Here is a 13,712-nt window from a genome sequence, read left to right as displayed (position 1 = left end):
TATATTGTACTGTATGAATCCATCTCAATCCATCTGGTATATTGTACTGTATGAATCCATCTCAATCCATCTGGTATATTGTACTGTATGAATCCATCTCAATCCATCTGGTATATTGTACTATATGAATCCATCTCAATCCATCTGGTATGTTTTACTATATGAATCCATCTCAAACCATCTTGCTGTGCAGTACTGTATGAATCCATCTCAAACCATCTTGCTACGCCTTGGATGTGGGAGGTCGTGGGTTCAATCCCCGAACTAATCAAACCTTACAAAAATGGTACTAACAGCTGCCTCGCTTGGCACTCAGCATTAAGAGGTTTGTGTTAGGACTGGTTGGCCTGGTGTCAGTATAATGTGACTGGGTGGGACATCATGTTACATGTCTGCGGCATGATGATGCAGTGCTAGACATCACTTTAAACTGCTACACTGCAGACATCATAGCAATATGACTGAAAAATTGTTAAAGCTACGTTAAAAAATCCAAATCACACACACCATCTTGCTATGCAGTACTGTATGAATCCATCTTAAACCATCTTGCTATGCAGTACTGTATGAATCCATATCAAATCTTCTTGCTATGCAGTACTGTATGAATCCATCTCAAACCTTCTTGCTATGCAGTATTGTATGAATCCATATCAAACCATCTTGCTATGCAGTATTGTATGAATCCATCTCAAACCTTCTTGCTATGCAGTACTGTATGAATCCATATCAAACCATCCTGCTCTGTAGTACTGTATGAATCCCATCTCAAACAATCTTGCTATCTAGTACTGTATGAATCCCATCTCAAACAATCTTGCTATCTAGTACTGTATGAATCCCATCTCAAACAATCTTGCTATCTAGTACTATATGAATCCCATCTCAAACAATCTTGCTATCTAGTACTATATGAATCCCATCTCAAACAATCTTGCTATCTAGTACTATATGAATCCATCTCAAACCATTTTGCTATACAGTACTATATGAATCCATCTCAAACCATCCTGCTCTGTAGTACTGTATGAATCCATCTCAAACCTTTCTATTTAGTACTGTATGAATCCATCTCAAACCTTCTTGCTACTTAGTACTATATGAATCCATTGCAAACCATCTTCATTGGGCTGAATGTCAAGACATTATGAGAAAGAATTTAAATGAACTTAATTATTTGACTTTGATTTGCATTTACTATACATGGGTATGGTATTTGTACAGTATTATTTTTATGCACAGATAGCTTATACATTTCTTTTCTGCCTTTTTGTACTACAAACCAACTTTTTCCTCACGCAGGATATTTCGATGAAGTTTATACGAGTATAGGATCTACGGAACTAAATAAATGTAATACAGTTGTCGGTAATAAATTGTGTGACCTTTGCTTACCATCAGTTAAATCTTCTGTGTTGAGCAGTCTACAAATATTGCTGGTAAAGCTAAATTTTCTGCCATCGTCAGTATTTTGTCATTTTCATTGATCACAGAAGTTTACAAAGTATCAAGGGAGCATGGTACAAGTCTTTTAAAATAGTGTATGAATGGTAGAAGTCTTTTAAAATAGTGTACAAATCGTGCAAGTCTTTTGAAATAGTGCATGAATTGTGCAAGACTTTTAAAATAGCGTATGAATGGTACAAGTCTTTTAAAATAGTGTATGAATGGTAATAGTCTTTTAAAATAGTGCATGAATCATGCAAGATTGGTAAATTTAAATAGCTTGAACTTGATTCACCTTGTTTTTATCATAAAGATCAGAAATCATGACAAAAAGGTTGGTGTATGGTAAGGTTTATTCAATTTATGTATACTTATGCCCTAGTCAGCCTACAGTTAATTTATGCATACATATGCCCTAGTCAGCCAACAGCATGCCTCTTTAGTTTGCATTTATGTATTTTGTTCCTCTCTACTATCCTTTCAGTTTTACTGCCATGCCCAATTCAGGTGTTGGAAACCCATTGGCACCAAACTCTCTTGGCACGGGTCTCTCTACCAACAATAATTCCTCAACGCTAAGCCCGAATCCTCCCCTTAGACCAAGTGCACCGCCTGCTATACAAGTCACAGCAGCCACTCCTATTACTGAGAAAAAACAAGCCCGAGTACTATATGATTATGATGCCGCTGATAGTTCTGAATTAACATTACTGGCAGATGAGGTACATTTTGATGGTATTACCCCCACCCCATCTCTCATAGTGTCATGACAGAACCATTTTGTGGAAGTGTAGAACATTTTTGAAGATTTAGTTGTAAATATGCAAGCATTAAAACTTGAAATTGGCAGGTTGTCCACTTTACTTTTAAAAGTACAGCATATGCTTTCAGAAATGGGAAAGTGTTTATATCATATCTTTTGCTGTGGGGTTGATAGGTTGTAGAGATGATAGTAGAGATGAAGGTGTGGGGGCAGTATTAGAAGTGTTGTGGGGTTAATAAGATGTAGAGACGATAGTAGAGATGAAGGTTTAGGGACAGCATCAGTTAAAGTGTTGTGAGGTGAATAAGGTGTAGAGATAAGTAGAGATGGTGTGGGGGCAACATCAGTTAAAGTGTTGTTGGGTGAATAAGGTGTAGAGATAAGAAGAGATGGTGTGAGGGCAACATCAGTTAAAGTGTTGTGAGGTGAATAAGGTGTAGAGATAAGTAGAGATGGTGTGAGGGCAACATCAGTTGAAGTTTTGTGGGGTTTATAAGTTGTAGAGATGAAGGTGTGGGGGCAACATCAGTCGAAGTTTTGTGGGGTTAATAATATGTAGAAAGGATAGTGTAACTTGGCCTGGGGAGAACACTGCTATCCTACTTCTATTTTTTTCACACTGATCTGTACAAGATTTTGTTGTAGATTTTCAGTGAATTAAAGGTACAACAAATCAACGGATTAGTATAATTATAAAATGTTAATTATTTTGCTCAGACATAATGATTTATTTACAAACTAAATATTATTTTATTCAGACATTCTGATTTATTTACAAACAAAATATTATTTTACTCAGACATACTGATGTATTTACAAACTAAATATTATTTTACTCAGACATTCTATTATATTTACAAACTAAATATTTTACTCAGAGATGCTGATGTATTTACAAACTGTTATTTTGCTTGGATGTTCTAATATATTATATTTACAAACTATATATTATTTTACTCAGACATTCTATTATATTTGCAAACTAAATATTTTACTCAGAGATACTGATGTATTTACAAACCATTATTTTGCTTGGATATTCTAATATTTTATATTTACAAACTATATATTATTTTACTCAAACATACTGATTTATTACATTTACAAACTCAACATTATTTGGCTAAGACCTAACAATGTATTACATACTAAAGTGCTGGAACTAATAGCCTATTAGGTGATACATCTTTCAGTCTGTTAGATGTATACTTACTTAAAAGTCCAGTCAAACTGCAAACAATGTAAACCCTGATTTTCCATCAAATAATGTACCAGAAGATTATGGTCTGTGCAGGATGCAGTTGGACTCGACTTGCAAGCAAGTATATGTGGTATTTATGACTTACAAGTGACTCTGTATGGTATTTATGACTTACAAGTGACTTTATATGGTATTTATGACTTACAAGTGACTCTATATGGTATTTATGACTTACAAGGGACTGTATATGGTGTTTATGACTTACAAATGACTATATATGGTACTTATGACACAATTCAATTCTCTACATTCTTTATTTCTACATGAATGTCTGTACAAACCAAGTTTGCAAATTTTTAGATTTCAAAAGAAAATCTCAATAAGAAATCCGCTGTCAGCATAACATGCCAACCTGTCATGTACTCATTTCATTCTTCATTAGTGTTGTCAGAATAAAAACTCAGCTGTCAACATATCAGGATAGGATTTCAACCTGTCATATACTTCTCTCATTCTTTCCTATTGACAGAATAAGAAATCAGATGTCAGGATAGCATGCCAACCTGTGATCTACTCGTCTAATTCTTTAGTAGTATTGACAAAATAAAAAATCAGCTGTTATCCTTTCTAGATAGAATGCCAGCCTGTTGTGTGAACCCATTTCAATTTTTAGTAGCATTGTCAGAGTATTAAGTGACAAATGAATTTCTGAGAAAAAATCTTGCAAAAAAGATTCTTCAGTTTTAGACAAATTTACAATAAACAAACAGCTAATAGTGGCTTTTAATAGACATACCAGTTTTCTATTTGATCTGGTATAATTCTTTATTATCATTGTTAAAGTGCGCCTTGCATTTTGATTCCATATTTCTTTCCTGACTACCACTAAATTGTTTTGTATAATATGTATGTATTTAGTACCTTTGATAAGTTCTTGATTTAGGTTCATTTACACCATTTTAGAATTTATACCTAAATTTATAAGATTGGTTGTATGAAATTTTAAGGACTGTTAAAGACATACATTTAGTAATTAAAGTGTTTGATTTCCAGACCAAGCCCTTAAATCCCTAAAGTTTGACTCTGCATTTCATTGATTATTTAAAATGGCTTTTAAATGCATCAATGCAGCCTTTTGATTGGTAATACTATTTTGAAGTATGATTTGGAATTAAGAGGAGTTTAGTGATAGAGAAGCCAGACTGGTTCAGCTGCCATGCTGTGTCCTTGGGCAAGAATTTGACTGTCCTTGCTCAACAAAAGCTAACCAAAGCCATTAGCAAAAACACCTTAATGTGACCTTAGCACATCTTACTGTATATCACTAATGCACACCAGTTTTTCATTGAAACGGTATTTAGCACTGAAGAACTTAGAACATAAAATATTTAAAGGTTAATCACAGAAAAAACACTGGTCTAATGTTGCAAAAAGTTTAATCAGATAACAGGACAAAAACACAGGTCTAATATTGTATTAAGCTTAATCGGATAAAAAGATAAAAACACAGGTCTGCTGTTGTATTAAGCTAAATCGGATAAAAAGACAAAAACACAGGTTTAATGTTGTATTAAGCTTAATCGGATAAAAAGACAAAAACACAGGTCTAATGTTGTATTAAGCTTAATCGGATAAAAAGACAAAAACACAGGTCTGCTGTTGTATTAAGCTTAATCGGATAAAAAGATAAAAACACAGGTCTGCAGTTGTATTAAGCTTAATCGGATAAAAAGACAAAAACACAGGTCTGCTGTTGTATTAAGCTTAATCGGATAAAAAGATAAAAACACAGGTCTGCTGTTTTATTAAGCTTAATCGGATAAAAAGACAAAAACACAGGTCTAATGTTGTATTAAGCTTAATCGGATAAAAAGACAAAAACACATGTCTAATGTTGTATTAAGCTTAATCGGATAAAAAGAAAAAAACATAGGTCTAATGTTGCATAAAGTTTAATCAGATAACAGGACAAAAACACAGGTCTGCTGTTGTATTAAGCTTAATCGGATAAAAAGACAAAAACACAGGTCTAATGTTGTATTAAGCTTAATCGGATAAAAAGATAAAAACACAGGTCAGCTGTTGTATTAAGCTTAATCGGATAAAAAGACAAAAACACAGGTCTGCTGTTGTATTAAGCTTAATAGGATAAAAAGACAAAAACACAGGTCTAATGTTGTATTAAGCTTAATCGGATAAAAAGACAAAAACACAGGTATAATGTTGTATTAAGCTTAGTCAGATAAAAAGACAAAAACACAGGTCTGCTGTTGTATTAAGCTAAATCGGATAAAAAGACAAAAACACAGGTTTAATGTTGTATTAAGCTTAATCGGATAAAAAGACAAAAACACAGGTCTAATGTTGTATTAAGCTTAATCGGATAAAAAGACAAAAACACAGGTCTGCTGTTGTATTAAGCTTAATCAGATAAAAAGATAAAAACACAGGTCTGCAGTTGTATTAAGCTTAATCGGATAAAAAGACAAAAACACAGGTCTGCTGTTGTATTAAGCTTAATCGGATAAAAAGATAAAAAAACAGGTCTGCTGTTTTATTAAGCTTAATCGGATAAAAAGACAAAAACACAGGTCTAATGTTGGATTAAGCTTAATCGGATAAAAAGACAAAAACACATGTCTAATGTTGTATTAAGCTTAATCGGATAAAAAGAAAAAAACATAGGTCTAATGTTGCATAAAGTTTAATCAGATAACAGGACAAAAACACAGGTCTGCTGTTGTATTAAGCTTAATCGGATAAAAAGACAAAAACACAGGTCTAATGTTGTATTAAGCTTAATCGGATAAAAAAATAAAAACACAGGTCAGCTGTTGTATTAAGCTTAATCGGATAAAAAGACAAAAACACAGGTCTGCTGTTGTATTAAGCTTAATAGGATAAAAAGACAAAAACACAGGTCTAATGTTGTATTAAGCTTAATCGGATAAAAAGACAAAAACACAGGTCTAATGTTGCATAAAGTTTAATCACATAACAGGACAAAAACACAGATCTGCTGTTGTATTAAGCTTAATCAGATAAAAAGACAAAAACACAGGTATAATGTTGTATTAAGCTTAGTCAGATAAAAAGACAAAAACACAGGTCTGCTGTTGCAAACACAACGACAGATCAAGATCTATGCTGTCAGCTAGAAATCATAAGTTGAAAGTAGAGCATATTAACAAATTTACTGCCATATTTGTACTGGATTATATACATCACAGTATGGCATGTGTGTGTGTGTGTCTGTCTTTGAATTTCGGAGCCTCAAAGAAAATTCTTGAGATTTAAAAAAACACAACATTAAGTGGATGATGTTTCACAATGTAAAATATTTTCATATTTTTTTTGACTTGAAATAAAGAAATTAACTTTATTTTTCAGTTAATCACAGTTTATAAATTACCAGGCATGGACCCAGACTGGTATATTGCTGAAAGGGGACCACACAAGGGAAAAGTTCCAGCAACGTATTTAGAAGTAATTGAGTGAAACAGAATTTGTATCATAAACAGAAGTGATTTGTTACTGTAGCAGTGAACTAAGGATTTGTATACATTTTTGGGACTTGTTTGATATTCGATCTCTCTTATCAACAGTGGCATTAAATATTGCAGCTGTAACAATTTTATCCTATTACCTTCCTTGTGGTATATTAAAGTGTGGCCATAATTCTCACCATTTTTCCAAACTTGATTGCATCATGAGTATGTGAAATACTGAAATCTTATGTTAGACACTTGCACTGGAAACAAAATTATATTGGTGATGTTACCAAGTATGCTGCAAGATGTTATGATGACTAAGCAGTTTGAATTCAGGAAGTTTACAGGGTAATTGAACAAGTATTTTCTTTCTCAAAAAGACGTTAACATTCCACAATTTCAGATACCCAGTTTCAAAACTATAGGCTTTTAAGAGCTGGTTAAAACACATCTTAAGGTACCTGTACAAAAGTAGTATAAGCAAACGATGAAACCAAAATAATTAGATTGAATTATTATTATTTGGATGTAATGCAGTACTGGTACAGATTTAACCATGCAAATTTCAGACTGATAAAAAAAAGAAAATTATTTGCTGTTCTTAAAGCAAACACTGTTTGAGTGGAGTATGGTATATACTCAGTTATAAGTACAGTACAAATGAAAGAAAAGAAAACAGACCCCGAACTGCTGTATAATAATGCACTAGTGGATCAGGGTCTTTAAAGTATGTATAACCATTACTTCATACAAACTGCAAAGACCCAGATTTGTCAGTGCATTATCAGACAGTTTGCAGTTGTGGAGTCAACTTGTAAGGACGTATTTACAGCAGTTTTATTTACCATTTGTGGAGTCAACTTGTAAGAAAGTATTTACATCAATTTATTTATCGGTTGTGGAGTCAACTTGTAAGAAACTATTTACAGCAATTTATTTATCAGTTGTGGAGTCAACTTATAAGAAAATATTTATAGCAATTGTATTTGTCTTTTCTGGAGTCAACTTGTAAGAAAGTATTTAGAGCAATTTTATTTGTCAGTTCTTTCTCTGAGACTGGCATATGTACATTTTCAAACGCAATACAATTATTATTTTTGTTCTTTCTTTGAGACAGGTGTATGTACATTTTGAAACTCAGCACAAGTATTATTTTACAATTTGCAAAAGGATACTATAATGCTTTAGATACTTGTAAAATTTGTCAGAATTTCAGCAAATGACAGGAAGCATGTTGTTTCTATTAAATTTTAACTAAATTAGTGACCATGTAATTAACATTATAAATTATACAAAATATAGTTGGTTCTTGGCAGACACAAAAAGGATTAATCATTGTATATTACATGATTTAATCCAGGATTAATGTAATATTAAAAATTAAAAGGGGTTATATGAAGAAAAGTGGTTAATTATGTCTAAAGTATGTGTCTTTTAAGGCATGTCTAAATTGGATGTCTTGTAGGACACACTATATCTGAATTAGGTGTCTTGTAGGAAATATGATGTCTAAATTGGGTGTCTTGTAGGAAATACGGTGTCTGAATTGGATGTCTTTAGGATACTATGTCTAAATTGGGTTTCTTGTAGGAAATATGATGGCTAAATTGGGTGTCTTGTAGGACACACTATGTCTGAATTGGGTATCTTGTAGGACACTGTCTGAATTGGGTGTATTGTAAGGCATATTATATCTAAATTGAGATTAGTTGGATACATATATCAACACTGGGTGTCTTGTAGGACATATTTATGTCTAAATTGGTTGTCTTGTAGGACATACTATGTCTGAATTGGGTGTCTTATAGGACACTATCTGAATTGGGTGTCTTGTAGGTCCCATTTCACTGTATATAGTAATACCAAGAATGAAATAAATATCATTAGGAATTAACATATTTGCAAGAAGCAAGTGCATTGTTTGTTAAGTGGATAGATTTTTTCACAAATGTTCTAGCAGGAGTTTTTTTAGTGATTATCATTATATGGGTTCCAATCCAAGCACTGGATCTGCATGGGTTGGCAACCATGGTGTTTTCTTTGACAAGGCACTTGACTACCAATGAATTGGCCTCAAATAGCCGACTTGAGTTGCTGTGCCATACAACACAAAACCAAACCAAACATGTTCCGATTCATTGCTCCTACAAACTTCTTAATAAACTACCTTGAAAAGTTTGAATTTTTTTTCTTTATGAGAATAGATTAAGACAGTCTTTTTATTTTTGCTTGCATTTGTTAAAGGTTTTTCAAGAACATATTCTATGTCATTTTATGAAAGACAAAATGTTTTGATGCATTATATATATTGCTGTGAAAATGAATGACAAAATGTCTTGTTGCAATGTATATTACAGTGTGACGTTTTACTGTGAATGCAATATTCTGTTATTGCTTTTTTTCAATGGAATTGTACAGAGTTGTTTGTTGGGTACTGTACTCCACTTAGTTTGTTGGGTATTGTACCCTGCTAAGAGTTGTTTGTTGGGTACTGTACTCCACCCAGTTTGTTGGGTATTGTACCTTGCTAAGAGTTGTTTATTGGGTACTGTACTCCACCCAGTTTGTTGGGTATTGTACCCTGCCAAGAGTCATTTGTTGGGTACTGTTCCCCACCAAGACTTGTTTGGTTGGTATTGTACTCCACGAAACAAACATTTGGTGTACAGTTCCATGGATAAATGCAGTCATATTTAGCACATCATGTGATGTCATAGTGGCATTGTCCTCTGCAGCAAGTAATAATTCCATAGTCATGTTCGTCATCGAGTAATCTAAGGGATATGTATACTGTCCAAAAAGTAATCTATGGGATATGCATACTGTCCAGAAAGTAATCTAAGGGATATGTATACTGTCCAAAAAGTAATCTAAGGGGTATGTTTACTGTCCAAAAAGTAATCTAAGGGATATGTATACTGTCCAAAAAGTAATCTGTGGGATATGCATACTGTCCAAAAAGCAGATTCATCTCATTAAGACAGTTGGAACTCAAAACTGATTGTTATGTACTAAATTATTGAATGTGATCTTGATAGTTGTTTATGAATGGTTTATAGAGTAAACTGTACACTTGTAAGATATGTTATATTTGAATATTTCATTAGAATAAGCTGCCTGTGCTACAATCTTTTGTCTTACCAATGCTACTATCTGTGTCTTGTCTTACCAATCATACTGTCTTTGTTTACTGTCTTACCAGTGCTACACTCTGTCTTACCAATGCTATTAACTTTCTTTAATGTCTTACTAATGCTACTATCTTTGTGCATTGTCTTACCAATCATACTGTCTTTGTTTACTGTCTTACCAATGCTACAATCTTTGTTTGTCTTACCAAAGCTATTAACTTTGTGTACGGTCTTACTAATGCTACTGTCTTTGTGTGTTGTCTTACCAATCATACTGTCTTTGTTTACTGTCTTACCAATGCTACACTCTGTTTGTCTTACCAATGCTATTAACTTTGTTTACTGTCTTACCAGTGCTACACTGTGTTTGTCTTACCAATGCTATTAACTTTGTTTAATGTCTTACTAATGCTACTGTCTTTGTGTGTTGTCTTACCAATCATATTGTCTTTGTTTACTATCTTACCAATGCTACAATCTCTGTCTTACCAATGCTTTGTTTATTGTCTAACCAATGCTACTAACTTTGTTTGTCTTACCGATCATATTGTGTTTCTTTATTGTCTTACCTGCATAGGCATAGTGAGACAGAGGTTTTACTTTTCCAACTTCAATGATATCAACATTTTGTGCTAAAGGCTTTGCAAGTCTGATACAGAGAATTCATCAGCGCATATATGCAAACGAGACACCAAGGTCTGCAGAACACTTGTGTTTGTAGAGCAGACTAAGTTCTTTATTGTCATTGTCATTTTGAATTGGCTATAGCTATGATTACAATTTTCTTCAAATTTAATTACAAATAAAATCTTGAAAAAATTGCATGTAATTTGTTTCATTCCATGCAGTTTTAATGTTACAGTTTTCAAACTGGAACTTATTTTATTACATTTTTCCATTGCTTTTTATCCATGAATGGTTTAATAAATAAAGGAAAGGGGAATTATTCACATGTAAGATATGTCAGGGTATAATATGCAGAGAAAGATCAACTGAGAAATATTTCTCAATTTCTGAATATTGATCATATTATAGAAGAACATTGGTTTCAATGCAGATTTCTTGTTTGTTTTTATTTCAAAATGTCTTCAGCCAAAGAACAAGTAAACTTGTCTGTATAGCTGAGATCAAGGTATATTATTTATTTAAGTCAGTTTGTCCATTAATTACAGGTCTGTCATGCCAGTTTTAAGTTTTAGATTTGGTTGCTGTCATTGGGAAGATAGGGAATTTATATGTCAGATCCTTTTTGATGGGGGGGGGTGTGAGTATATATATATATATATATATATATATATATATATATATATATATATATATACACACACACACACACACACACTTGGTAAATGGAGTCCTGTTCAAGAACGTTGGTTGAATCCTATAATAATTGCATCATTTTTGCTTCCATATAAATGTCTGTCCAGTAACAGTCTGGTTTCTTAAGTTAACTTTACTGGGAATTGTTGGATTTTATCCAAATTTGGTTATTGCGATGTAGTGATATAAATCAGTAACAGTTTGATTTTTAGCTTATTGTGATATTATTGAGAGTAGGAATGGTCTCTGCTTGCCAATCTTCTGACCTTTGACTCCCACAGCTAAACTCCACCAAAGAATGTTGGATTTCAACCAAATATGACATAAGTTAACTCTACCACCAATTCTTGGATTTCATCCAGATATGCATGGTTCCCACACTTTTCTAAATATACTTTTCCAGGTTTTTTCCAGGATGAAATTAATTTTTTCAAGGTTAACCTGTGACCATTACAGAATGGAATTAAAAAACATTTTGGATTATAAAACATGCATTTTCCAAATCTGAAGATGTTTCTCTTTCAAGACTCCAAAACATATATGTCAGAAAAGATGATTATGTACAAAAACCACAAAATAAGTCACACGAAACAAATCTTACTATTTTCCTACAACTGGCATTTAAAGCCATTTCGATGTACAGAATACAAATCCTAAGTTTACTTTGCTGACCTGCATTATATTGCTGCATGGAAACAGCATAATGAGCATACATTATTTTGTTTCCTTTCAAACCTTTAATTCTAAGAATTCTAGAGCAATATATGTGCATGTTATACAAAGTAAGCATTTCCTATCACAGTATGAAAAAACCCCAATAAATGCAAAGTATTAGAATCTTATCTTGTAATGAAAAAGGTTTAACCCTGAATTTATGTGTGCCATTAAAATCTCAAACAAGAATTTTCAACGAACCTAAACTCCTTAAGACTATTTGGTTAAAAATTCCATCATTTAAAGACATTAACAAAAGTGTGATTTAAATTTTGAAAAAGACCTTCAAAATTATATATTGTTCTATAAACAAGGGCCGAAATTTCTGTAAAATCATCGTGTCTTATTGTAGGTCAATAAGCCAGTCCCAAAATCTGTATTGATACATGGGCTTTTATCGTTTCCTAATATATAATAAAAGGGACGACAATATCCCATTTCTCCTGTGTTCTGTTTAAGATCTGAAACCAATGCTTCAAGCTACAGGTCACTGTGTAATAGTTTCGCACCAAAGTTCAGCTCAGAGATTCGACATTTTTCTATTCCAACCCCATTTTTCACATTAGGACATTTAGGATTGAGTGTGTGTTCAGAGCAATTACAAATACAAAATTTGGAATTGCCGCCACCGTAAGATAGCTTACCAGTGGGCCTAGCAAATTTAAACTATGTTATAATGACTTATACCAACCTGAAATCGATAAGAAACATTTATTTTATCAAAAATGGCAAGTATTATATTTGTAATTTCTTTAATCCACGGATAGACTAGACGCAACTCGGCATAGATGAAACTTGACCCAGTACTTGCCATTTACATGAATAGTTGCATGATTTCAGAACTCACAAACAATGACATCGGAAGTCCAGTAGTCATGTGATATCAACAACAAACTCCTTTTTAATATCGTCGTACAAAATTTCAATTATATTAAATGAAAGTCTCATACCTTTCATAAAAACAAGAAAGAACATATAATTACAAAATATTTATTTTGAGAACAACTACAAGAAACTTTGCCAGTCTGATTCATCAAGCAGAGTAGTCTAGTTCCTACTTTATATGCTCCCTGCATGAGAGAGCACATGTCAACGTGATAGTCACGTGATGCAACAAAACTCCGGAAATAGGTCTTTGAATAAATAGATAATTTTGTGCTCTTTCGTTTTTGTATTTTATTGCAACCAGTATATGACTTTCATTTAATATTTTTTTCTACAATATTTGAAAATGACAGCTGTGAGATTCTGTGTGCTCGAGCGACTAGTAATCGAAATCGCTAGTACAAGCTCAAATTTCATCAACACAGTTTTTCGTCTTTCAACAGATTAAAGACATAACGATTTGAATACTTGGAATTTCTGAGAAAATAAATAATTTTCTTATCAATATTATGCAGTTATGCAGGTATAACTCGATTTAACAACGTTTAAGTTTGCTGGCCCATCCGCTAAGTGATATGCTTTAACGCCATCATGCTCTCTTCATTTGATGCTAGACTGGTTTTCATACCTTCCATATAAACAAAAGATACGGATATCGTACTGTCTCTGAAACAAAAAGTCTACGAGACAAATCTAATCCACTGAGCGTTTGGATTGTCTCAACAAATATATTTATGGCAAGCACCCAGATGATCCATACT

The 13,712-nt window shown here is 33.0% G+C and overlaps 1 protein-coding gene across 3 annotated transcripts in view; it reads left to right on the top strand.

Moving 5' to 3' along the window:
• LOC149780348 (endophilin-B1-like) overlaps window positions 1-11,090 on the top strand; it is a 90,548-nt gene extending 79,458 nt beyond the window's left edge. For all 3 annotated transcript variants that reach the window (XM_089937230.1, XM_089937231.1, XM_089937229.1), the window contains 2 exons: window positions 1,931-2,168; window positions 6,801-11,090. In XM_089937230.1, the coding sequence (XP_089793356.1) occupies window positions 1,931-2,168; window positions 6,801-6,908 (346 nt within the window). In that variant the 3' untranslated portion in view covers window positions 6,909-11,090. The remainder of the gene's footprint in view (window positions 1-1,930; window positions 2,169-6,800) is intronic.
• The last annotated feature ends 2,622 nt before the right edge of the window (window positions 11,091-13,712 follow it).

This window comes from Sinohyriopsis cumingii, chromosome 16, assembly GCF_028554795.1.
Source record: "Sinohyriopsis cumingii isolate HCF-2022 chromosome 16, ASM2855479v2, whole genome shotgun sequence".
In the NCBI taxonomy this organism is placed as follows: Eukaryota; Metazoa; Mollusca; class Bivalvia; order Unionida; family Unionidae; genus Sinohyriopsis; species Sinohyriopsis cumingii.
The sequence above is the reverse complement of the archived record's forward strand: the minus strand, read 5'-3'. Positions and strand labels throughout refer to the sequence as shown.